Here is a 27656-nt window from a genome sequence, read left to right on the forward strand (position 1 = left end):
GGTAAGGATGCAATGGAAATTTCATGGACTGAGGAATATATAGTTAAGTCAGAGAACTCAGAGAAGGTAGGTCAGGAGTGAAACTGACCTGGGTTAAATTAGGTTCTTCAATTTACTAGTTGTGTAATTGTAAGCAAGTCATTTAGTAGCCCTATAAACCTTTTTTTTCCCCTTAACTGTTCTAGGGAAACTATTACCCTTTTTCCCACTAAACTGCGAGGCTCAGATGACATGGAGAAGAATGACTGCTGGCATGGAGTAGGTGTCCAAGAATATTCTGTTAATATATATATGATGAGAAATTAACAGAGTATTTAAACAGGGAAGTACAAAAAATATTTACAAGTATATACCTTAAAACATTGTCTTAATTACAATCCGGGGAGAATGTACAGTATGATAGAAAGAAAAATATCAGAATTGCATAGTCTTGAGTCCTGTGACCTTGGAAAAGTTATTCACACGTGAGGTACCTCAGTTTTTACTTCCCTAATATCCCTAAACTCACACCACTAAATTGATAATAGCATCTCTTCTTGTGATGATTAAATGAATCAATGTCTATGAAGTACCTTGAACAGTGCCCAAAGTGTAGTAAACATCACACTAGTATTGTTTTTTTGTTACCTGTTATTATTATCAGGTCTCTTTGTATTCATCTTCGTGCCTTAGTTTTAACGGTAGGTGGCAGCAATGCTCTCTTAACCAATTCAAATGAAACCTGCCAACTTTCTGGAATAGAGATCAGTGAAGGCTTACCCAATAGGCAGATGTGTGCAGGGCAGTGGAAAAGCAGTGGGAGAGAGATCATAGAGAAAAGAAAGGAAAGGAGGAGAAGGACAGGAGAGAGAGAGAGTAGGCGGGCGGGAGACAGAAATGTTTATGGGAGTCAGTAATGTTTAGAGGTGATTTGATATTTCAAAAGAAAATACTAAAATTGTCATTATGGGGGTAGGGTGATTTAGTGTTATTTTTGTTTTTAAATGTACGTGGGAGAGGTGCCTGGGTGGCTCAGTTGGTTTAGTGTCTGGCTCTTGATTTCGACTCAGGTCATGATCTCATAGTTCATGAGATGGAGCCCTGCACTGGACTCTGCACTGACAGTGGGGAGTGTACTTGGGATTCTCTCTTTCCCTCTCTCCCTGATACCTTCCCCACACCCACTCACTCTCTCAAAATAAATAAATGAAATTAAAAAAAATAGAGACATGGGAGACTGGTACTTACCATATTTTCTGTGTTGACAGTTTCTAAAGCTTTCAACTGGTCCTAGATGAGATTTAGCAAAATCAGGTGCCCAGAAAGAACCTGTAAAAGCATAATGTTTTATTGTTCATTTATTTTTTATTTTTATTTTTTATTTTAGAGAGAGAGAGAGCATGAGCAAGGGAGAGTAGGAGAGAGAGAGAATCCCAAGAAGGGACTTGCTCAGCACAGAGCCAATAGTGGGGCTTGATCCCACAACCCTGGGATCACAACCTGATCCCAAACCAAGAGCTGGATGTTCAACCAACTTAGCCATTAGGTGTCCCTTTACTGCTCATTTTTTATCAAACTACTAATCTCAACTAGAAAAATATGGCTATTTTCCTCTGTGTAAAATATTCCTTCTCCAATAAGACACTTGGTGTTATATTAGGTGTCTGGTGCTCTGTAACAAATACTCCAAAGTCTGATGGCTTAAAATGATAAGCATTTATTATCTTATATTTTCTGAGGGCCAGGAATCCTGGACTGGCTAGCTAGATGGTTCTGACCCAGGGTCTCCCATGAAGCTTCAGTGAGACATCAGCTGAGGCTGCAGTCATCTGAAGGCTTGATGGAGCTTTGGAGGATGTGCTTCCAAGCTGGCTCACTCACATGGTTGGTGGAATGAGGCCTCAGAACCTCACCAGTTGTTGGCTAGAGGCCTTGATTCCTTTGCATGTGACTTTCTCCACAAGGTGGCTTGAGTGTTCCCTAACATGTTTCTGATTTCTTCTAGGGTTAGTGATCCAAGAGAGACCACAGAGGTCTTTTGTGACCTGGTCTCAGAAGTCATATTCTGGGTGCACCTGGTGGCTCAGTTGGTTAAGCATCCGACTTGGGCTCAGGTCATGATCTCACAACTTGTGGGTTCGAGCCCTGCACCAGGCTCTGTGCTGACATCTCAGAGCCTGGAGCCGGCTTCGGATTCTCTGTCTCCCTCTCTCTCTCTGCCCCTTCATCGCTTGTGCTCTCTCTCTCAAAAATAAATAAACATTTAAAAAAATTTAAATAAAAAAGTCATATTCTGCAACTTCCACCATATTTGTTCAAAGTAAATCACTTAGAAAATAACTAAACATAATTCTCAGGAATTATGAAGGAAACGAATACAGGAAATGAAGTTCCCACATGGAGAAATCACAGGCTGTCTAGCCTTTTTCAGTGGGGCCCTGGAAACATCTCTCTGGATTATTGATTTCTTCTATTAAAAAGAGAACAGGCCATAGCTCCACGTGTCACTTCAACTCTAAAGTGGCCTATTTCTGCTCCATCTAAATGTGATTTCAGTTAACAACTTGGTCTCCACTTTTTTCATCTCTAAAATGAAATGTTAGTGGCTTTCGAACTTTTTAGACCCACTGTGAGAACTACAATTTACACTGAAACTGCACACACACAAAAGCATGAGAAAGAGTACATATGGATAACAAAAATATAAGTTCCACAAAACAATACCTAGACTTACTTGCATGATGTACTCTCATTCCCCACACTCCACCCCATTCTATGTTAATTCATTTGAAAAAATCCAGGTCAGGGGCGCCTGGGTGGCGCAGTCGGTTAAGCGTCCGACTTCAGCCAGGTCACAATCTCGCGGTCCGTGAGTTCCAGCCCCGCGTCAGGCTCTGGGCTGATGGCTCAGAGCCTGGAGCCTGTTTCCGATTCTGTGTCTCCCTCTCTCTCTGCCCCTCCCCCGTTCATGCTCTGTCTCTCTGTCCCAAAAATAAATAAACGTTGAAAAAAAAAAATTGAAAAAATCCAGGTCAAAATCTACTACATTGATTTCATAGTCCATTAATGGATTCACCATTCTTCGTGTTAAATACTAACACTCACTCTCACCCATTGGGGTTCCTTTCCCAGAAATGTTAAAGAGCAAAGGAGTCCTCACTTTCCAGTTTCAGGAAGGCAAAAAGCTGGTTCAAGCCTACCACTATTCTAATCAGGCAGGAGCTAGTAACAGAGGTAGCCTGTCCGGGTACTGTTGGGCCTGTAACTCGAGACCTATGTCACCTCTCTTAGTTCATTCTTCCTCTCTACAATTGGAGTAAGTATCCCTTGCTTATGTCATAAAGTGTTACTAGGCTCAAAATTAGACAATTAGGCACTTACCATTTGGCAGGGAATTTACAGACAGATCTTTAATCCTCACAACAACCTTGCAAGTCCTAGAGTATTATACTTGTTTTATAGACGGAGAAATTGAGGATTAGAGAATTTACATAGGCAAGACCTTAAAGTTGTCAACTGGCAGAACTAGAATTCCAAACCAGTTCTGACTCCAAGACCCTCCTGCAAAATGGACAGGTAAGCCATTTTCATTTGATGTTTAAGTGATGACCATTGGCATATTAAAATATAGATTCCTCCTGAATCACCACAGTGTAATGACTTCAAAAACTGGTCCATCAGGCCACTTTTTCCATTCTGTCTTGCCCTTACCACGACGAACACATAACACCACATTTGGGCTTGGGGCTTGAGCGTTTATAGCTGCCTTGACCCACTAGGGCGCGCGAAGCGAACTGTAACAATAGCGCTTCCGCTCCTCAGGCGTCACCAATGAGCACCGCTCAAAGAGAACAAGTCAAAGCTGAGCACGTTTCTTTAAATTGTGCCCCCAAATGGGCCCCAAAACGAAGTTCCCAGGTCACTTCAACACAACCTCCTGACATTTAAATGTCGTTTTCAGAGAAAGACCTCGCTTACAGCTCTTTTGCTCCTAAGTTTTGTTCCGTCAAGTGTGTGCTTGTCTCGCTTGCTTAACCCGGAGGCCCCCGCGGGACCCCATCAGGGACCTGGTTCCCAAGGCCCCTGGAGGGCGGGGCCGTCACCACAAAGCCCTTTATTGAGGCCCGGGCGTGACGCGAGGCGTCCCGGCCTGGGGCGCGGCCCGTAGCTCGGGCGCCAGCGGGAAGGAGGCGTGTGCCCGCGGCGCGGGCCCGCTGGTGCGCGCGGCCATGAGCGCCTAGTCGGGCGCGCGCGCCGCCCTCCGTCCGCGGGGGAACGCAATCCCCGAGACCCGCGAGCGCTGGTAATCGGGCTCCGGCAGCCACCACCCCCTCCGGCCCCCGAGGCCCCGGCCGACCCGGTGCGCCCGCCGCGCATTGTGTGCGGGTGGGAGGAGAGCTGGGCGCGGACGTGGGAAGAGGTGGCGGGAGGTCCCGGCCTCCCTGCCCGTCCGCCTGTCCGTCCCTCTGCCCCGGGCCCCGCGGACCGCCGAGACTCCACCCGCTCCCGAGAGCCGGTTCCTGCGCGGAACTGCGCACCCTGGCGGGACGCAGTGGGAGGGGCACTTACAGGGGGTCGCTTGGTTAGCTCAGGCATTTGAAAAAGAGAAAACCTGGGAAGGGGGCTTGGGCGGGGAACGGGAAGTTCGTGTACCCGCAGAGCCATTTGTCTTTCAATATTGCCAAAGTCAGACACGTTTGGGTGATGAGGTGTTTGAGCCAGTTTTGCAGGCTTGGGCAGTGACGGAATACCGATGTTAACTTTGCATTTTCTCCATACGTGGCCAGAAATGATAAAATGAGTTCACGACAAATAAAAGAGAACACAGTTGTACATTAGGAGTTAAGCTTCAAGGAACATTTATTAGGAACTTCCTGACATCCAGAAATGCTTTTTCTAAATCTTTTTATTATTTGGGTATTAAAAAATATTAAAGTGAAAGCCACTAATTCTGTGTATTGCAATCATTTCAGGCAGAGTGAACAGAACACTGCAGTCATAACTTCAGGCACCTATGTGAGGAAATTGGGCTGTGATAATTCACCATGGCTTATGGCTTGCCAAGAAAGAACACAGTGAAAACCATATTGCGGGGCGGTTGTTTTAAAGTGTAAGTATTTTCATCACTGTGAGCCTTGACTGGGGATGGGGAGTGTCCTTGGTAAAATAAGAGTACCGGAAACCCTGATGAGCTACTGGACCATGTGAGGTATTTTCAGTGATCTGAATAGTGATTTTTTTTTTAAAGGTAAATGCGTTTATTAAGAATTTATAAATTATCGTACTTGGCAGTTATAACAAAACAACACAAACAGGTTTGGAGAAGTGATTTGATCAAAGTCATACAGTCATGTAGTAAAGAAGTGACAGGGATAGAAGCTCATCTTTGTACTCCAAAGCAACATTTTCGACTACTGTCAACTACCTTAAAACATCTCTGTAGATAGCGTAAATCTACCTGAAAGTGTCTTGGTGTCAGGTATATCTTAACTTAGCACTTGATTGGCTGGTACAAAGAGTCAGTTTTGCATCGTGTACGTTTTTGCAGGTGATGTTTGTTATGGACAACATGGGTTTTGCAATCAGAAAGATCTGAGCCATGTGCTTGCTTCTGCAGCACAGGTACTAAAATTGGAACAGAGAAGATTAGCATGGCCCCTGCACAGGAATGACATGCAAATTCGTGAAGCTTCCATATTTTTAAACTGCAAAACCAATTTGTATCATGCACTGAACTGATTTAAAATAAATCTACATGTTTATTTAAAAAAAATGGGGCGCCTGGGTGGCTCAGTTGGTTCAGCGCCCGACTTCAGCTCAGGTCATGATCTCAACGGTTTGTGGGTTTGAGCCCTGCATCCAGCTCTGTGCTGTTAGCTCAAAGCCTGGAGCCTGCTTCGGATTCTGTGTCTTCCTCTCTCTCTGCCCCTCCCCTGCTCGTGCTCTGAGTGTCTCTCTCTTTCAAAATAAATAAACATTAAAAAAACAAACAAACAGAAGACCTGAGTTCGAAGCCTGGTCCTGCCCTGGCTCCCTATGCCAACTTGAGTAAATTACTTTTCTCTATCTTGGTCTCCACATGTGTAAAATGAACTTATCACTACCTGTCTGTATGATGTGGAATACAAATAATGTGTGTTACATACTTGCATATTGCTTGACATACAGTAAACCCATAATGAACATGGACTGCTACTACCACATGGTAGTTTCACTGTGTGGTGTCTATTGCAACCTTGTTTTTTTGTTTATTTTTAATTTTTGCACTTGTTTTTTTAACCTCTCTGCCGCAGTCTATGACATACTTGCCATTATGGGTCAGTTGAATTTTTCTTTTTAAACAATATTCTGAGAAGTAAGTGGAGACACCCTTTGGGTTTCTAAAACCAGAGCAAATTCACCATTGCATTTTATTTAGTTTTGTCATTTCCGTATGTGTTTAGACATTGAACTATTGGCAAGTACCATGGTAGTCAACATTATTATAAATGTAATTTTTGTAATAAAGATAATCCTATGTCTGGAGAATAACTTAAAGCATTTATTCTGCAGTTTTGATTATGTAGAATTTTATATCATGAATAGTCTCTGCAGCACCAGTGCCTTCTCTATCATACTTACAAGAAAGTGTTTGATACCATATTATTTATAAGAACAGCTAAATTAAGAGGAAAAGAATGGCAACGACACTCTTTGGAATTAATTTGCTGAGATAACTCCTCACTGATTTTTTGGTAAAATATTTTTGGAGAGTTGTAGAAAATACACACAAAAATTTCAAACAGTATAGAAACATTTGAAAAGAAAATAAAAAGGCTATCTCAGTCCCACTCAGAGGTAAAATGTTTTATATTTTTCTAGAATTTCCATCTGCTATACAAGATACACACATATATACACATATACACGTATGTGTTTTTACATGTGTGATTATGTTGAACTTTGCCCTGGCCCCCACTATATCTTGTATAGCCTAATGGTTATGAACACAGTTTCTAGAGTCTGACTTTCTGGGTTCAAATCCCAAACCCACGACCAACAGCCCTGTGACCTTGAACAAGTTGTTCTATTCTTATTTCCTTATCTGCAAAATGAGTTTAATTATAGTACCTGCCTACTCCATAGAGTTACTGTGTCAATTAAATGTGTTCATATGCGTAAACTGATTGAAACAGTGCAGTGTCCAGCAGATAGTAAGTGCTAGATAAAATTAGCTGTTTTATTGCTCATGTTTCCAAGTCGACATATAAGGATAAACCTCATTCTTTCATCAACATGTGTACCACAGTTTGTTTAACCAGGCTCTTCTTGATCGACATTAAGGCTATTTTGTGAGTTTTTTTGTTTGTTTGTTTTGTTTTTGACAAACAGTGCTTCAGTGAACATTCTTATAAATACATCTTTGTGCCCTTATTCAAATGCATTTATAATAATTGTAGACTTCAAGTTGCTCCTTAAAGTTAGATGATAAAGTAGCAAGGAAGCTGGAGGAGGAAAACAAGTAGACACTTGTACATTACACCCTTACTTCCTCTACTTGTACCAAAGCAGGTCTTTCACCTTTCCTAGGACATATGAAACTCATATTGACTCAGTGAGATGAGAAACATGTAGTTGTCATTTAGCATTTCCAAATTAGAATATATAAAACAATTCATTTGACGTTCATGGTGATTATTTTTAAATATTATAGTTTGGAATTTCATCTCCTCCAGTTTTCCAAGGATTCTCTTGCTACTAGTGCTTCTGAATAACTCCAGCTGGGCTAAGTACCAGCTCTGGTTCTTAATTCACTTCTGAGTCTGTTTCCTTGTCTATCCACAGGGGGGTTGTAAAGATTAAAATAAGATCACACATTCGAAGCCTTAGTGTATGCCAAGTACCTGCTCAATGAATGATTATTCTCTTTTTTTCTTTCCCTAATGTGACCATATTTGTGATCAGCCATAAAAGACTTAGAGCTTACAGTTCTTAACCACATCCTCTTAAAAGACATAGAAAGATTGGCTTGACTGCAGGGAGGCTGTTTTTAACAAAAGTTCCTGTCATTATAATTTATGGTAATTTTGCAATATATCTCTACATTAGTATATATACATTACATACTATACATTAATATAAGGCTCCTTCTCCTGGCTAGATTTACAACTCTGGAAAATCCTGAATTCCCATCTTAAACCAAAATGTCTAGTGGAAAATGGAATTGAGAATTAAGATATCTTCTGTATATTCCACATTAGATGTTCAATAAATATTTATTGAATGAATTAATGAATTTTTGCCCCAGACAGGAACCTTGGGATCTTGCACTGCTTACAAAGACCTGGTACATGAACCTAGCCAACATCAAATTGCCTTTCTTGGAAGAAATTACATTTGGTAGTCCTTTTTACCTCCAAAAAAATAAAACCACTAAGAGTGCTCCGCTCCCTTCTGCAGAATGTAAGTTCTGTAAGAACTACTTTAATAAATAGCAAATTTTATCTATATCATTTTGTTTATTGTCAGATAAATGTTTAAATATGCTTATTCAGACCCATACCCCTCATCTATGAAGCCCTTCTTGTTTAGTATTTAAGAATGTGTGGTTTGCTGTGTGATGAAATATTTAGTTTTAACCATATTATGACTGGTGAAAAATATCAGTTGGATTGCTTCATGTATTTTATTTTCTAGCCATCAAACTTGAAAGGGAGTATGAGATGAAGCGCTTGAAAAACCTGAAATGTCAGAAAATCCTAGCTGAGGAAGTTCAGTTTTCTCTAAGGGAAAGGCAAGTTGGTTTGAGAAGACCCCTTCCACCTAAGTGACCATCATCTCATAATTGAATCTGTACTCTGAGCTTTCCACATCCAAAGGCAATGAAGGTCTCCAGCCTTTCACAGTGTGAAGTTTGGTGCAGACATGAGTACCCACTGGTGGATGAACCAGCTCCTGTGGGTTGATGGACAGCTCTGACAGATCTTCTGTGTCCCTACCACATACTTGTTCCTTTGTGTCACAAGCAACAACACTGTAAGTAGATGAAAGTAGTTGGGATTGAGTCATTTATGCTATTCATTTGGATTTTTGTAAAATTGCACTATGGAAAGAGGAAACTCCTTGTCAGAGACATTATTTTGAATTTGCATCTTTGAGATACCAAAAAAGGAGAGAGAAAAATTCTTTTTTTCTTTTTAAAGATTTTGTTTTTAAGTAATCTCTACATCCAACATGGGGCTTGAACTCACAACCCTGAGATCAAGAGTCATATGCTCCACCAACTGAGCCAGCCAGGCGCCCCAAGAAAAATTATTTCTTTAAAATTTATTTTGAGATAGAGAGAGAACAGGGAGGGGCAGAGAGAGAGAGGGAGGCAGAGAACCCCAAGCAGACTCCGACTGCCAGTGCAGAGCCTGAGGTGGGGTTTGATTTCATGAACTGTGAGATCATGATCTGAGCCAAAATCAAGAGTCAGATGCTTAACTCACTGAGCCACCCAGGTGTTCCAAGAAAAATTCTTTTAAAAATGATAGACTAAAAATTTTTTTGGTTAAGAAAAATTGAGGTAGAGAGAATCTTAATAATGGGGCTATCATGATTATGAAATAAAGACCTGAGCCAAAATCAAGAGCTAGATGCTTAACTGACTGAGACACCCAGGAGCCCCGAGAAAAATTTTAGATTTCATTTTAGTAACTCTTCAGTTTCCAATGTTCAGTGAAACATCATTTACCAGTCTTACGTAGTACTTTAAAGCAGCAAGTAGAACTTACGTTTTGCTTTTGTTCTCCTAAAAAATAATTTTTTTCTTTCTGCTTAATTTCATATTTTTCTGGGATGCCCTGGAACATATGGAACACACATACATGTGAAAATGATATGAAAACGCAAAGACCTTATTATGTGGAAAACTCTTATTTGCAGAAGGGCTAGAGAATGGGGAACTGATTAGCTGGAAAATATTGGACTTGTGTGAACCAATTTTCCTAGAATTTGAATCCATTAAGGCACACTTGGATATCAAAGTTATATTTAAGCACAATTTAGTGTTTGTTAGATGAATCAAAGCATACTTAGGGGGCCATAATACACCCCTGTGGGCCCACAGTTTGACTTCTTAACTAGGGAATTATATCTGGTGGTTGCTGTTTGACAATATTTAGAAGCTGTTGTCTGAATTATCTTCAGATACTTTCTTCTACCTATGATATGGTGGCTCACATGAAGGTCATTTGTTTTTAGAAGTGTGTCAGTGACCCATTTGATTTAGTGATCCTCAGGCCTGGAAAAAGCTGTCTGTATGTAGTCTTGAGGAGGTGGAACTGCCACATTCCTGGTTAGATTTGCTTAACAAAATTCAGATGTGCTTCATGAAAGATGCTTAGCTGCCAACCAGAGCCACTCTCAAAGTTTCTTGGCTGAGTGTGTGGGATTTTCACTATGTTACCCAGTTGTACCATGTTTATCTCCCTTTTTTTCCACATCTGTTCTCTCCGCCTGTTCTTTCTTCCATTTGACTAGTTTTTTTCCCCTTTCCACCAATGTTATTATCATAAATATGGCAGCTGAGTTGCTGACTGCTTAAAATGTGGAAAATACCACTTTATAATTTCTCAACCAAAGACCAGTCTTAGGCAAAAAGTCAGTGTATTTCTATTTCTTTAGAAATCAAAATCAATTCATTGTTTTCTTTAAAAAATTAATCACATCCAGCTGTATCAACATATGTTTTGGACAGTAATGGGATTAATTGCATGTTTATTTTTGTAGTTCACATCCCATGGAGTAGTTTGTATACTTTCCCTTTTAGGGTCACTGTTACTAATTCATCTAGACTGGAGATAACACCTCAAATAGTTTCTTTGAAAACTAGAAATATTTTTCAATCTATAGCCCACAATTCTACTGTACACTGTATCTAACATTGTTGCTATTAGTAAGTTTTAATTTCTTGAAAGTCATATTTATGTAGATAGGAGTAGAAAGTTAAGTAGTAGTAAGTAGTAGAAAGAAAACTGTAGGTTTTAGTTAATAGATCTGGGTTCTAGTCCCCTCCCTTTCTTTCCCTGATTCATCAGGTATCCTTGAGAAACCTTTTTTTTTTCGTAGAAGTTTATTTATTTTGATAGAGAGTGAGTGGGGGAGGGACAGAGAGAAAGGGACTCCATGCCAATGGCACAGAGCTGCATGTGGGGCTTAAATCCATGAACTATGAGATCATGACCTGAGCCAAAGTTGGACACTTAACTGACTGAACCACCCAGGTACCCTGAGAAAACTTCTTAATTTCAATGGAACTAAGTCTGTTTCTCTTAAAAAAAAACCCAAACTATCAATTATGTATACGTATCCCTATGTTTATAGCAGCATTATTTACAATAGCCAAGTTATGGAAGTAGCCCATGTCCATTGAGTAATGAATGGATAAAGAAGATGTGGTGTATATATATATAATGGAATATTATTCAGAGCCATGAAAAAGAATGACGTCCTGCCATTTGCAATGACATTGATGGAGCTAGAGAGTATAATGCTAAGCGAAATAAGTCAGAGAAAGAAAATACCATGATTTTACTCGTATTTGGAATTTAAGAAATAAAGCAAATGATCAAAGGGAGAAAAAAGAGACAAATCTAGAAACAGTTTCTTAACTATGGAGAACAAACTGATGGTTACCAGAGGGGAGGGGGTAAGGAGATGGGTGAAATAGGTGATGGAGATTAAGGAGTACACTTGTGATGAGCACCGGGTATTGTATGCAATTGTTGAATCACTATATTGTATATCTGAAATTAATATAACACTGTATGTTAACTAACTGTAATTAAAATAAAAACTTAAAGATATTAATCCATTATGAATGTATTTTAAAAGGTAAAATAAAGATTTGTTTTTAAAAACCATAGCTCTGTGGATCCTCACCACTCATTTTCACTTCAATGGAGGCAACTAATTTAATCTCTTCTACCTGTTTCATTATTTACCTTTATGTCTCTAAATAATACTTTGATTTTGCTACTTCTTGGATTTTCCTTTTTAGGTATTGACTTCCCAGTAAAGAAGATAGAATTTTTTTTTTCTTTTCTTTCCTCCATCCTCAATACACATACATATGCCATTTCTATCTACCTGTAAATATAGATTATATTTATAATTTTGGTTAGATCAGTATTAAATGTTAACATTATTATGACATTATTATGTTAACATTATGATGTGTAAATACTTCACAGCCTAGCCATGTAGTAGACTATAATTGCTTTTCCTTTCCTGCCATTATGTGTGTGTGTTTGTGTGTGTGTGTGTGTGTGTGTGTATGCATGTGCACGAGTATTTAGTAGAGTTAATATTTGCTTAGTTTGCAATGTATTTATCACTAAATCAACCCCACGCTCTTTGCCAGTTGTCAGTCTTCTGAAAACATTCCTACATATTCTCTCATTTCATCTTCCTGCAAAGTCTTCTGAGAAATCTTGTCCTGCCCTAACCTGAACTGCTTATTTCCACACTCATAAGTAGCTCTTCTATGATTTCTACATGATCATTAGGGGATTCACTTCACACTCTTTGGTGTAGGGCCTCCTGTTTCTTCTGGTGTAGGGCCTCCTGATTATCCTCTTCCTTGGTTTATTTTTTTTATTACATTGGAGCATATCCTCCATAGGTTGTAAATAATGTTCCTTTAAAATTCGAAGGATTTGTGTATTTCTTTTTAGTTTTTAGTATTGTTAGTGAGCATTCCAAAGCCATTTTTACTTTGAATGCTTTCCTTGAGAACTTTTTTCTCTCTGGAAGCTATGGCATCTTCCCCTAGATCCCATTGTTCTGCTAGGAAACATGGTGTAAGGCTAATAATCCAATGTAGCACAGTGATTTAGAGCACTGGGTGTAAATCATGAGCCCCCTGGGATTGAATGCCAGTTCTACCATTTATTAAGCTGTGTGTCATCTTGGACCCATTACTGAACTTCCCTGTGCTTTAGTTTCTTCTTCTGTAATGAGTGGATAGTGATAGTCGTGACAAGTAAATGAGTTAAATATGTAAGCACCTAGAATAGTGTCCGGCACAGAATAAGCACTAATACAGATAGCATTAGCTACTCTTACCATTACCCATGGTGCTTGGTACTACAAAAGCCCTTGCAATCTGGAAATTCATATCCCTCAGTTCTGGGGGATTGTATTAAATTCTCTTGTAGATATTCGTACCTTTTCCTTTTCTCTATATTTTCTAGAAGTACTATTATTCATATTCTACATCTTCTGTACTGGCTGTATTTTTTATCTTTTCCCTTCTGCTTTCCATCCTTTTGTCTTTTGCTCCATTTTTCTGGAGGAAGCTCTCAGTTTTATCATCTACCCATTATAAGTTTTTAATTTCTGCTATCATATTTTTCCTTCTGAAGCCTTACTCCTCTCCTTTTTAAAAAGTAACCTGTTTTATTTATAATTGCCTATCTTCCCTTACCTCCCTGAGGACATGAAATAGATTGTTCTCCCTGCATTGTGTGGGTTTCCTCAACACTGTTTTTGTGTTAATTTTTATTTCTTTCTTTCATGTTAAAAGCTGTCACGGTAATCCAGGTGTGACAGTGCATAACTTAAGGAAGTAAAGGTGGGATGGATAATACAGGTCTGACTCAGGAGTCATGGAAGAAGTAGAAACCACAAGATAGTGTCACTGATTGGATGTGGTTGAGTGAGAGGGATGTGGGTGAGTTAAAGGGATATGGGTGAGTGAAAGGGAGGAATTTTGAATGAATTCCAGATTGTGGGCTTGGGAAAGGAAGAGTTGTCTTGGGTGTGTGTGAGGTACATTAATTTTAGGTTCATAGATGTTTGAAATTCTTGGTAGACACTAGAGTGGAGATCTCCAGTAGCAGTGGGCTTTACAGGTGTGCTGCTCAGGAAGGAGAGAGTATAGAGAAGAAAGGTGAAAACAATGGGTGTCTTTGAGCTCATCCAGGAGGAGTAGGCAGAATGAGAAGAATGAACGCGTAGTGATAGCGAACATTCTGAAACTTTGGTTGGCAGTGTAGAAGAGGCAGACCTTTAGGAAAAAATGGCTTAGATACTGAAACCCTGGGTGAATTGCATGCTGTATTTTATTTGTAGCGAAAATTATTCTGGTGTAGAAATTTAATAGTAAGTGATTGAAATTTTTGGTGAGAATCTTCATTGTTTTCAGTTGACAAAAATTTCCTGAATGAAAACATTTCATCAAGGGTCAGAGGAGGGAGAGAGAAGGGAAAAGAGAAAACAAAAAAAGCCTATGTGGTGAAAACTTAGATGTAGAAACTCTTTTAGGTACTCTATTTATATCCTGTAGTCCTCACAACAAGGAAGAAAGGGCAATGACAGAACAGAGCAGAGCTCTAACATCAGAGGGGTAAGTTTGGGGACAGAACTGGCCCAGGGTCTTGATGAGGCAGAACTTATGCCAACGGTTGACAGGGCAGCAAGCATGCAGGGGGAAAAAGGAACTCTCTCTTTGTTCACTGTCTTTAAGTACTATTTACACCCAATGTAGAACAGATAGATTTAGAACATTAGGTGTAGGGCATGGGCCACCTGGGATCGAATGCCAGTTCTACCACTTAATCGCTGTGTCATCTCAGACAAATCGTTGGGGTCTTGTGTCACTTGGGTTCTCTAGGCTCTTTTCATCATGGTCTTAAGAATAGTTATATTTTTTTTTCGTTCTAGTGAATGGTGATGTTTCCATTATGCAGGCCAAAAATTTGTGGGCCATCTGTGATTCCTGTGTCCCCCATCTCCTCTTCTCTCTCAGTCCAATCTGTCCCAGCAACTGTTGTTGGGTCTACCTTTGGAAAATATCCCAAATATGTCAATTCTTTCTCCACCACTCTCACCCTTGTCCAGGCCTCCACCATTTCTTGTTTGGAATGCAGAGAAAGTCTTGTAACTGACATCCTTTCTTCCATTTTTTGCCTTTCTGTAGTCTACCCTTAGCAGTCATAGTGATCTTTTAAAAATGGCACTCATGCAGGGACCCCTGACTGACTTAGTCTAAAGAGCATGCATTCTTGATCTCAGGGTCATGACTTTGAGCCCCACCTTGGGTGTAGAGATTACTTAAAAAAAAAAAAAAAATGCATTTATGTCATTGCCAAAAAGATCACCTCACTCCCCTGAGTAACACCCTTTCCCATGGCTTACAAGGCCCTATGTTATTTGACACTTGCTTTCCTTTTGGACCGCATTCCTTCCACTCATCTTTCAGTCCTACTGGGTGCAAACATATTAACCTCCTGTTCTCTGACATATCAAAACTATTTCTGTCTTGGAACATTTTCACTTGCTGTTTATTTTCCCTAAGATTGCCTTCCCTTGGATTGTCACAGAGATATCTCCTATCTCTTTAGGGCTCCACTCAAATGATATCTCCTGAGGGAGGTTCCCTGTGACCTCCCCACCCCCCCTCCCCAATAAATTGGCCTTTCCTTTTACTCAGTCACTTTCTGTGACAGCACCCTGTTTTAATTCCTTTACAGCACTCATATCATTATCTGCAATTATTTATTTGCTCACTTGTTTGTCTGTGATATTTCTCTGTGGTGTCTCTATTGTCTGTAATAGTACCTATCCATAGTAGCCACCCTATCAGCATTTGTTTAATGAATGAGTGTATTACCTTAAAAATTGTTGAAAAGGTGCCACTTTTGAAGAGAGTGGTCAGAGGGTTTGATTTTTGCTGTTTTCTCCATATAATATTATTATAATTATAATAATATATATTATATATATAAATAATATATAATAAATATGATTATTAAATAATTAATTTAAATAATCCCTACACTCAACGTGGGGCTTGAACTCACGATCTAAAGATTAAGAGTCACATGCTCTTCTGACTGAGCCAGCCAGGCACCCCTTCCTATATATGCTTTGACACACATTTTTTTGGGTATATTGGGTATAATTTACTACATCATAAACTGCACGTATTTGAAGTAAATGTGATCGGTTTTGACACCTGTGGGATGATCATCAAAATCGAGATAAAGAACATTTTCATCCCCTCAAGAGTTTTCTTGTGCCCCATGTATTCCATCCCTTTTCAGTGGTCTTCTCTCAACCTCAGCACTGCTCCACCCTCCACTCCCCCGTGCAGTGACTGATCTAGCTGCTTGCTGGCACCATAGGTTAATTTGTGTTTTGTTTGTTTTTTTTAATGTTTATTTATTTTTAAGAAAGAGAGAGAGAGTGCGTGAGAGTGCACACACACCTGAGCAGGGGAAGGGCAGAGAAAGAGGGGGACAGAGGATCTGAAGCAGGCTCTGCACTGACAGCAGAGAGCCTAAAGTGGGCCTTGAACTCATGAACCATGAGATCATGACCTGAGCCAAAGTTTGATGCTTAACCAACTGAGCCACCCCGGTGCCCTGATTAATTTGTGTTTTTGAGAGTTTTATATAAATGGAGTCATACAATATATACTTTTTTTTGGTCTGGCTTCTTTTGCTCAGCATAATTATTTGAGATTCATGCATGTTGCTGTGTATGTGTTCCTTTTTATTGCTGAGTAGCATTCTGTTGCAACAGATATCCTACATTTTGTTTATCCATAAACTTGTTGATACGTTTCTAGTTCTTTTTTTTTCCTGTTTATTTATTTTTGAGAGACAGAGAGAGAGAGAGAGAGAGAGAGAGCATGAGCAGGGGAGAGGGAGAGAGAGACACAGAATCCGAAGCAGGCTCCGTCTCTGAGCTGTCAGCACAGAGCCTGACGCGGGGCTCGAACCAATGAACTGTGAGATCATGATCTGAGCTGAGGTCAGACGCTTAACCTACTGAGCCACCCAGGTGCCGTGATAAGTTTCTAGTTCTGAGTGCTTACAAATAAAGCTGTTGTGAGCATTGTATGGGCATGTCCTTTCATTTATTTTGAAGTAATAAATCAAGGAGAGGAACAGTTGGTTGCATCGTTGTTTGGCAAGTACATGTTTAACTCAGCCCATTTTCGGATCCCTATTTTAGTGTTGAAGGAATTAGGGGGCTAGGTGAAGGATTAGTAACTTCCCCAAGGTGACATAGCTTTAAAAGAGGTGAAACTGAGATGGAATTCTAGATCCATGTGAATTCAAAATCTAAACTTTTCCAGAAGACTATGCTTGGTCCACCTTTGGCCTGGCTGCCTGTGTGGCCTATCGAAAAAGCAAATATTGGAGAATATGGCTTGTATGAGACAAGTAGGTCCTTTACTAAAATTTGGAATGAGGATGAGGTTAGCTCAGAGGATCTCTATGAAGAGTGATTTTTGCCTCTCCTGCCCCTCAGGGCATTTGGCGATGTCTGTAAATGTTTCTGGCTATCTTAACTGTAGGGTATCACGAAGGCATCTAATGGGTAAAGTCCAGGGATGCTGCTAAATAGCCTGCAATATACAGGCCGTCCCTCACGACAAAGAGATTTCCAGCCCCAAATGTCAAGAGTGTCAAGGCTGAGAGACCCTGATTTAGCTGACTGGTTTAAGTTACTCAGGACACATTGGTAAAACAGAAGGTTGGGTCCAACTGCATGGCTGAGAATCCTGAGGTGGGGTATTTCCCCAAAAGAAATGCAGACCATGACAGGAGGCGAATGAACACAGGGCAGCAATCAACAGATGTCTCCAGTCCTGTGGCTATTTACACTCACTCACACTCTTTTTTCCATATTATAAAACTCACTAATTTCTCAAAATCATATCCACTTACTGCCATAGCCCCAAGTCCAGGGTTTCAGTTGTCTTTAGTCTGGATCTTGCAACCAATGGCCAATAATACACCATTAACCCTAACACAGTTGGTATAGTGTGATAGAGAGAAAACAGGGTAATATATATAATGAAAAGGTTTGGTCCTTTAGTCTTGCAGATGGTTTGGACCAAGACATGAGATTCCTCCTTTGGTATTTGGGGAAGATGGCAGAGGGGTTGCTGAAACTATTCAGACTTCACTGAGCCATCAGCCTGCCGTTATGGACCTTAAGATGAAATTCAATTACAATTTTCTTTTGCTTCATTGAGGAAAAAAAGGGGAAGCAACAAGACAATAGAGGCATTGATAGGGAAGTTTACAGAGGTTTTCACTGTACCTCAGAACTGATACAACCTATAAGAAGAACCTAGTGATCTTGGTGCACTTTAATTGCACTTATGGGTATAATGTATCAGTCTTAATTGATCCCTAGGGTAGAAAAAGTTGCCAATGTACCAGGAGTCTCAGGCTCTATTTTGGAATTTTCTACCTTCCATTCATGTCTCCTTTCAGTTTCAATCCCTCTCCTCTTCAAATCCTCCACCTCCACTCTAAGGACTTGTTTTGCACTTTGCAACCTTCACAGCATTGGAATGTAGGTGTAATCTTTTTCAGGGACATCAATTGCAGGTGTCTGGTTTTTTTCTTGCATCAAATTAACTCTCTGTCAAAGCAACGCCTTTCAAGTTCTAGAAGCAGACTTCCTCTCTCATTGTTTTAGAGATTGCTCACCATGTGACTATTTACTGAGGAATTTAGCCTCCTGCTTTCACCACATATGTAGAACAGGTAAGGTAAGTATAACTGGAACCTAACATACAGACATTTACTGGGTGCACCACCTCCTTCCCCAGGAGCTCTGTTGTATCAAAACACAAATATTCCCAGGAGAATGAATGTCAGAATTCTAGCACTGCAGTTTAACGATATCAAAATTGCTTTAGGAGCCCCTGGTTGGCTCAGTAGGTTAAGCATCCAACTTTGGCTCAGGTCATGATCTCGTGGTGTGTGAGTTCGAGCCCCACGTCGGGCTCTGTGCTGACAGTTCGGAGCCTGGAGCCTACTTCGGATTCTGTGTCTCCCTCTTTCTCTGCACTCCCCTGCTCATGCTCTGTCTCTCTCTGTCTCTCAAAAATAAATAAATGTTAAAAAAAATTGCTTTATGTGAATAGTAGAAAAAGCTGACATAATTTCTTTTGAGATAAAAGGAGGGTTATTTCCTAATAATGATCTTCTTTATCATGAAATCACATGACAAATGTATATATATATATAATATAAATTATAAAATATATTAATATACATCGATTAAAAATTATATAATATATATATAAAATTCTTTTTCTTTTCCCTTCATGGCTTTTTTAGTATTTGAAAGAAATTTCTAAGCTGTAATAACAAAAGATTTTGAAAACTAAATCAGAAAATTGGAAGCAGGAGGAAAGGAGAATTTATTTTTTGATACTGACATTGTTATTTTTCTGGGTTAGATGCAACAGATGTTATTAATAATAATAACCAACACACTAGCTAATATTTATTGAGCACTTAAAATGTTCCAGGCATAGTAGCTAGAAAATGTCAGATCAAAAAGCTGGAAGTTTGGGCCAGATGCTTGCAGTTAATCCCTGGTTTTCCTATGAAATGCTTGAGCTCCACAGTACCCTTTATTTTGATTAATTTTGGCTAGACTACTAGGTGCATGTCCTCTGGCTTAGCGATGGAGGGTGGAGAAAAAACACTTCTGAGCCTTTCAAGCCGTGGCTTTAGGGTTTAACCTCTGTTGAGAGTATATAAAGAAGGGATAAATGGCCATTTTCATCATTACTGAAAAATGTCTGACTTTCCCTGGTCCCACCCTTCTTTTCTGGCAGTGGCTGGTTTGTGTGGTCAAGGATCTGTTTTTGCTTATGCATTCTTTTTTTGGGGGGGGGCACTATAAAGTAGCTTATAACCCACAGGGAATATTAAGAAATATTCTTTGAATATAGGATCATGAATGTTTGAATTGAGTAGCTCCTTCAAAATGAAAGAGTTATTCAGACATGTAAATTAGGATATTACCTTTTTCAGCATGGATATTATTCTTTCATAATGTCAGTTAACACATATTTACCGTGCACCTGTTGCAGCATCTGATAAGGCATGTGAGTTAAGGGTTTAGGAAGGTGACTAATAGTGACCAGTATGTGCAATATAGTTTGAGTGGGAAGAATAATATTTTATACAAGTGGAACTCATGAACTTGTGAACTTTAATTATTTCATCTATTTTTCATATATAGTATGGACCCTAGATTCAACTCTCATGATCTGCCTTAGCATTTATTAGCTTAGCCCATGCAGGTTGTTTAACCTCTAAGTTTCTCTTCACTCATAGGTAAATGAGGGTAATAATAGTATCTAAATGACAGGATTGTTGAGAGGATTAAATGAGATATGTGTAGGGGAGGAAAGACTTTTTTTTTTTTTTTCTCTCCTCATGTTGGACTCCCCAGCTGGGGCCCTGTAAATCAGACTGAAAAGACAGATTAACAAGAGAAAAACAAGTTTATTAACATGTGCATTGCAAATACACATGGGAGCACTCAGAAATGAGTATCTCAAAGAGGTATTAGAACTTGGGATTTTATAGCATCTTAAAAGAATAATAGAGAAGTGACAAGACAAAGAAAAAGGATTTTGAGGCTGTAGGGATGGCAAATTGTGGGAAGACAAATACTGGGTAACTAATGGTAGATAAGGGCTAGCTAGTTCTAGCAGGGTTTGTGATGTAGATTCTTCTGATGCAGATTTCTCTGGGCTGATAAGGGTCTAGAGTTGTCTCTGGTGTTAACTTCTGTCCTTCCTGGTGGAGAGGGGAAGGGGGATACCGTTACAAATTTCTGTCCTGTTTTTAGGCATATAGAGGGATGGCAGGGAGCTGGTATCTGCTTCTTCTCAGTTGCCTTCTGCTTAAAATAATCCTTATCCAAAGTGGCATATTTTGGAGAGGCACATTCGACTACCCTTTATATATAAGGGATCTATCACAGGACCCGGTACATAGGGAAGACTCAATAAATGGTAGTTGTTTCTACTGTTATTATAGAAAATCAGTATCAGTAATTTGTGGTAATGGCTGACAAATCCCATTAATTTTATTTATTACAACTTGTAGATTTTCTTCTCATAATTCTAGGGTTTCAGTCTATGAAAATTTATGGTTATAATGTTAATAACATTTGATCTGATGAGCTGAGGCCAGAAAAGGGTGTTGGGAAAAGGACCACAAATACTATTATAAATAGCATACCACCTGTGCAGGTAAACAGGCCTTTCCAGTTGGTTCCAGGTGCTTCATTTTCCCTTCTGGTTATTTTATTCTGAAGGTGGAGCAGGTGCTGTTTCAGGCTAAACACTTTATCAGTCCATTTGTCTGTGTCCTGACTTGGCCCATTAATCCTTCTCACGCCCTTACATTCCATTTTATGCAGGTATCTCTTACCTGGAAGCTTTGGTATTTGTAAGCCTCCCTTATAAAAACCTAAGAACAAAGACAATGATTGAATCATCTCAACAGTCTGGCTCCTCGTGGAGTCACCAGACTGTTATCAACTTTTAGGAGCTGCTTGAAATAACCACGACTTCCTCCATCTCTGTTCCTTTTTCTTCAGCTCCTTTTTTCTTGGTTATAAAACAATAACGCACAGCCATTTCAAAGATATTACATGGTACAAAAAATATAAAGAAGAAAAAAGTCACCCATAATCCTACATACAGAAGCAATCACTGAAAATTTTGGAGTCAAATTTGGTCTCTTTATGTGTTTATTATTTTAACATGGCTGGGAGCATTATATCTATACCTATTTTTATTTTATTTTATTTTATTTTTTTTGCTTAACCTTCTAACATAAATATTTCTCATTGTCAAAATGTTTACACTTTAAGTAATTGCATAATATATCATTGTATAATAATTTACTTAAATTAGTCTCACTTTGGGAATTTAAATCTCCAGTTTTCTGCTTTTATAAATAATAATGGTATTATAAATAAGAATGTGTTTATAAATAACAGTTCTATTATAAATAGAAACATCTGCTGCCAAGTAATTAATAATTTTTTTGCCAGTATTGCAGCCTATTTTTTTATCTTTTAAGATAAGCACTTTATTTATTATTTTATTATTTTTTTAATGTTTATTTATTTATTTTGAGAGAGAGAGAGTGTGTGAGCAGGGGATGGGCAAAGACAGAGGGAGAGAGACAATCTCAAGCAGGTTCCATGCTGCCAGCACAGAGCCCAATGCAAGGCTGGATCCCACGTACTGTGAGATTATGACCTGCAGCTGAAACCAAGAGTTAGATGCCCAATCAACTGAGCCACCCAGGTGTCCTTATTTTTTATTAATTATTTAATCAATTAATTTATTTATTGAGCATGTGGGGGAAGGGCAGAGAGAGAGGGAGAGAAAGAATACCAAGCAGGCTCCATGCACTCAGTGCAGAACCCCATGTGGGGCTCAAACTCATTAACCATGAAATCATGACCTGAGCTGAAATCAAGAGTAGGATGCTCAACTGACTGAGCCACCCAGGCACCCCTATTTATTTTTTATTTTATAGAGAGTGCATGAGGAGGAGAGAGGGGCAGAGAGAGAGAGAGAGAGAGAGAGACCAAGAGAGAGAGAGAATCCCAAGCAGGCTCCATGCTCAGCATAGGACCTGACACAGGGCTTGATCCCATGACCCCAGGGATCACGACCTGAGCTGAAATCAAGAGTCAGATGCTCAATGACTGAGCCACCCAGGCACACCACCGCTTATTTATTAAGACAGCTTTTTAGACTTACAGAGACAAAGGCTATTTAGTACATAATGCGAGACTTTTTCCTGAAAGATTATATAAATTTTCAATCCTACTTGCAGTATATGAGAATATACTTTCACTCAACTCTTATCAACAAGGACATTCACCTTAAAATTGTTTTCTTAGTGATAGGCAACACATGGTATCTTATTTTAATGTACTTAAAAGAGTTATTTGTGATATTGATGTCTATGGTTGTTGACTATTGTTTTGTGAATTTTCTGTTCAAGTACCACCTGTTTTTTTTCTGCAGTGTGATAGCATTTTTATTTTTGAGGTTTGGTTCCTAAAAAAATATATAGAATTAGGTTTTTTTACCTTGTGTCATATAACAGTGTATTTTTTTTGCTGCCAATTTCTTTTTAATTTTGGATTAAATAATTAATTTGGATTAAGTTAGTAATAAATAATTTAGATCAAAAACTTAATTTCCTTTTGTTTTGGATATATCACATGAGTTTACCTAAACTCTTGGAACCTATAGGATTTTCCCCCCTTAAAAAAAAAAAGCTCTAGGGGCACCTGGGTCTCTCAGTCGTTTAAGCATCTGACTTTGGCTCAGGTCATGATCTCACAGCTTGTGAATTGGAGCCCTGCATGGGGCTCTGTGCTGACAGCTCAGAGCCTGGAGCCTGCTTCAGATTTTGTGTCTCCCTCTCTCTCTGCCCTTCCCCCATTCACGTTCTGTCTATCTGTCTCTCTCTCTCAAGAATAAACATTTAAAAGAAAAACCTCTATTGCCCAACACAGGGCTTGAACTCACAACCCCAAAATCAAGAGTCACATGCTCTGCCAACTGAGCCAACTAGGTACCCTGGAACCTGTAGGATTTTTTTATGTCCTCAAGCATCTAGAAGTTTCTCCTTGTACTAATTTTCAGAGTTCGGTAAACAGTGCCTCAGCCACATTTAATTACCTTTCTTTTTGGCACTTTCCCTTTAGCCTTTACATTCCCAGACAGAAAAGGCTGAGCTTTTCAGTTGGTTTTCCTGAAGAATATCTTTCACCTCTAACTCTATTTGCAGAGAATAGAAATGCATGAAATTTCTATTTGTACAACTGGATCTCAAAATTAAGATGCATATATTTTGCACATAGTCAGATGCATTTTAAGTTTGTGAGCATATGAAACAAATTTAGAGATTAGGGATTAGTTGGTTTGTTTCTCCATCTTTATGCCAAATTGTGGTGTTTTATCCCTGAACTATGTTTAACTGATTGTCAGTCTTTTCAGAATGATCATGCTATCAACTACTTTCATTGCTTCCCATCAATGTGTTCCAGGGAAATGAGGACAAGCTAAGGATTAGACTAGGATTTAAATTCTACTGTTACAATTTACTTGTCTAATAACCTTTGACAAATTATATGACCCTAGTAGGCCTTTGTTTTCTTATCCGTGAAGTGGAAATGATAGTAGTTACCTCTTAATTTTTTTTTTAATGTTTATTCTTGAGACAGAGACAGAGCATGAACAGGGGAGGGGCAGAGAGAGAGGGAGACACAGAATCTGAAACAGGCTCCAAGTTCTGAGCTGTCAGCACAGAGCCTGATGCGGGGCTCCAACCCACGATCTGTGAGATCATGACCTGAGCCGAAACTGGATGCTTAACCGACTGAGCCACCCAGGCGCCCCCTTTTTTTTTAAATTTTTATTTTTTTAATACAGTAGTTACCTCTTAGAACAGATGTAAAGATTGAATGGGATTTCATGAACTACCTCACTAGCTTAGGGTATAAATTTGGTCATGCCTTTTTAAGAATTTCTAGTCACGGGGCGCCTGGGTGGCTCAGTCGGTTAAGCGTCTGACTTCGGCTCAGGTCACGATCTCACGGTCCGTGAGTTCAAGCCCCGCGTCGGGCTCTGGGCTGATGGCCCAGAGCCTGGAGCCTGCTTCCGATTCTGTGTCTCCCTCTCTCTGCTCCTCCCCCGTTCATGCTCTGTCTCTCTCTGTCTCAAAAATAAATAAACGTTAAAAAAAAAATTAAAAAAAACATTTAAAAATAAAAATTTCTAGTCACTTGAATCCCTACATGCCAATAAATTTAGAATCCCCTATTTAAAAATCTCCTTTTAGATATTGACAAGAACTCCAGGTGCTTACTCTTTCAAAGGAGTCTCCTTCTCCTTTGGGAGACAAATTGGGAAAAGCCTGACATTCATTAATAGGCCCTGGTTTTAGCTACTGCTGTTTTGTTGGGACCTTTTGAATGAACTGGTTCCACCCAATTCATGGCTCTTACCCATTGCCACCACGCCCCTTTTAGTCCAGATCCTTGCATACAGCATGGTGGTGCTGAACTTGGCCTCTCAAGGTTACTTCTTTTCAGATTATATCTACATACTCAAACATTGTGTCCTGTATCATCCTGTGACAGCTGTACCAGGGTGACTTGATCCAGAGGAAATCATTACCAGTCCAGACACCCCTTGCTTTCATGGTGGGCAGTTGGACTTTAGTATCTTTTCCTAAGAGTGGACCTCAGTTGGAACCATCCTAATTCATTTGAGAGATTCTGATAACACTGCATTTCAAAAAGTAAGTGTCCAAGGTCGCCTTCCAATTTAGAAGTTTCCTAACATCCACTATGAAAACATAGCCCCCTTCTCCCCAGCTCTCAGGGCTAAGTACCAACCAAATCACAAAAGTTCCTATCACATTGTCCTTGATGTTGAGTGGCTTATTAAACTCAAATTTGTATAATTAAGAAGGGCCATTTGATTGATTCCAGGAACAAAGAAGATGTACCGAAAGCCCTTTTGACATTACCCAGACAGAAATAATGTGATACCTTCTCTCACTAAAGTAAAAAAGAAAAAAAAAAAGTTCTGCTTTACCAGGCGCACACATATGTATAAAGGACTTAGCATGGCCTGTTACATAGTAGGTGCTCAGAAATGTTTGTCGTCTTCCTCCTCCATTCTCCTTCAGCTTGACTGCATCTCTGCTTTCCAGAGACCTAACCCAGTTCCTAAGTGTCCATTTCTCTGCCTAGCGCTGCATCAGTCAGCACAGGTGGTTCTGGGTTGTCTTCTGGCAGGCTTACCAAGCTTGGTGTACATGTAGGCTTATTCTTGGGCAGATATCAAGAGTTGGTGGCAGCAGGCCCTCGTGCTGACTTCGGATGGCCTCCAGCAAGGTTTTAACTTCAGAGCTGCTTTTAAGGTACCTTTGCCTGAGCCAGTTTATACTTTCTTCGAAGAGTTAGATTTAATTTTTACATTTGTATTTAACTTGTATTTTTATGTAGTAAACAGGCTCAGAGCATTTTGTCATGGAAAATATTTTGCTAGTCCAAAAATAAACGATGCATAGCTAATACACCTCTTAAGACAGGTAGAGGTGTTTTATAAAGTGTGCCTTGTTGCCAACCTTTGCCACATAAATAAACTTTCTGCTTTCTGTGAGAAAGGGTGTGGCATCTGCTCTTTTGTAGGTTTAGTTTCATGGAACCATATTTTCCTGTCTGGTTTTGCCAATGAAATGTGCATCTGTGTGGTTAAGAAACACAGAAGGGCCCCTGGGCCATTGCGGTCAGAAACTGGCCTCAGATTTTGTCTCCAGCCTTCATGACAAACTCTTAACTACATTCTTTTGCAGAATTCCCAGACCTCACCACGAGGGCCAGGGGTGTGGCATCTGAAAGCCGACTCTGTTCTCCAAAGGAAAGTGACAGCTTCCTTGAATTATTTTGGGTACAGAATTTTTCCACATTTGATAAAACAAATCAGGTGCTTAGTACCATATTATTCTTACAGGTGTTTAATTATTGGCTTTAGAGACAAATTCTAGTAGAAATAGGAAGAATAGAAACTGAAACTAATTCTGAAGCACTCCTGAAAATATCCTTACTCCGTCTCGACATTTCCATAACTGATCTTTTGCTTTAATATTTTCGATAGAGTTTTTTTGCTAGTGCTATGGGGAGTGGCTTTTGGCTTAGTGCCTTTGTTTTTTCCAGTTAGATTTCCCCTCTGCAAAACATTGCATCCTGGTTCTTTGAAATCCCATTGAATTTGGAGAAATTATGTCTTGGCATTCAACCTATTTTCCTGGAACATAGCGTGATGCTGACGACACAGCCCAGTCACTCCACTTGACAATAAATTTGCTTGTCTCATTTCGCTTGAATATTCAGTGGTGAGTAAGAACAGAAGTGGAAAGCCTTACTTACCAGTTTATTATATGTTTCATGCCCATGATAATTACTTTTATAATGCCACTCATGAATACATTGATCAGATTAGGATGAATCACCTGGCTGGCCAATAGCTATTGGAATGACTCTCCATGCATGACTTGGTTGTGTTATTACAAAACGTGGAAGAATAGACCTGCCTAGCTGTTGCAGCAGATGTTCATTTGTCATGCTGTCTTAAGGAGATGAAGAGATGAGAGCAAACTGTTCCAGCAGCTCAGCCTGCCCTGCTAACAGTTCGGAGGAGGAGTTGCCCGTGGGACTGGAGGTACATGGGAACCTGGAACTTGTTTTCACAGTGGTGACGGCTGTGATGATGGGCCTGCTCATGTTCTCCTTGGGATGCTCTGTGGAGTTCCGGAAGCTATGGTCGCACATCAGGAGACCCTGGGGCATTGCTGTAGGATTGCTCTGCCAGTTTGGCCTCATGCCTCTTACGGCCTATCTCCTGGCCATCAGCTTCTCTCTGAAGCCAGCCCAAGCCGTTGCTGTTCTCGTCATGGGGTGCTGCCCAGGGGGAACCATCTCAAACATTTTCACCTTCTGGGTCGATGGAGATATGGATCTCAGGTAAGTTACACTAGGGAAACCCAGAAGCCTTCCTCCTGATAGCACTTGAACGTTCATGTTCAAAACCCTGCCAATCTTTAGGTAGAGATTATGGAGTTTAGTCCTGCAAGGAGTTTCCTTTCTGAGCTTAAAATGTACTTTGCTGTGATTGTCTTCTGTTTCACTGGCAACTGTCTCTCTGAGTAGTGGGGTTGGTTCATATGTCATAGGAGAAACAGGTCTCCGCCTCACCCTGTGGCCCTTCCTAGGCATGAACTCATTCTCACCCACACTGGTAGCTTCCACAGTCCTGGCTCACAGTCTCCCAA

General features: G+C 39.8%; 2 protein-coding genes and 1 non-coding gene across 8 annotated transcripts in view; all 3 read left to right on the forward strand.

Moving 5' to 3' along the window:
• The first annotated feature begins 4144 nt into the window (after positions 1-4144).
• On the forward strand, positions 4145-26326 carry CB1H4orf36 (chromosome B1 C4orf36 homolog). 4 transcript variants are annotated; one of them, XM_043572235.1, is made up of 5 exons: positions 4145-4339; positions 4953-5089; positions 8267-8421; positions 8656-8994; positions 26181-26326. In XM_043572235.1, the coding sequence occupies exons 2-4, from the start codon at positions 5025-5027 to the stop codon at positions 8787-8789; spliced, it is 354 nt and encodes a 117-aa protein (XP_043428170.1). In that variant the 5' UTR covers positions 4145-4339; positions 4953-5024; the 3' UTR covers positions 8790-8994; positions 26181-26326. The 4 variants fall into 4 exon arrangements, with proteins under 4 accessions (XP_043428170.1, XP_043428171.1, XP_043428173.1 ...); XM_043572236.1 differs by having other exon boundaries at positions 4146-4282; XM_043572238.1 differs by lacking the exon at positions 26181-26326 and adding an exon at positions 25663-25746 and having other exon boundaries at positions 4146-4282.
• Positions 5581-5682, forward strand: LOC122479221. Its single transcript, XR_006296287.1, has one exon. It is a non-coding gene; the product is annotated as a U6 spliceosomal RNA (small nuclear RNA).
• A 400-nt stretch (positions 26327-26726) lies between the features above and the next one.
• Positions 26727-27656, forward strand: part of SLC10A6 (solute carrier family 10 member 6) — a 31114-nt gene continuing 30184 nt past the window's right edge. For all 3 annotated transcript variants that reach the window (XM_043572232.1, XM_043572233.1, XM_043572234.1), the window contains exon 1: positions 26727-27348. In XM_043572232.1, coding sequence (XP_043428167.1) covers positions 26972-27348 — 377 coding nt within the window. In that variant the 5' untranslated portion in view covers positions 26727-26971. The remainder of the gene's footprint in view (positions 27349-27656) is intronic.

This window comes from Prionailurus bengalensis, chromosome B1, assembly GCF_016509475.1.
Source record: "Prionailurus bengalensis isolate Pbe53 chromosome B1, Fcat_Pben_1.1_paternal_pri, whole genome shotgun sequence".
Lineage (NCBI taxonomy): Eukaryota > Metazoa > Chordata > Mammalia > Carnivora > Felidae > Prionailurus > Prionailurus bengalensis.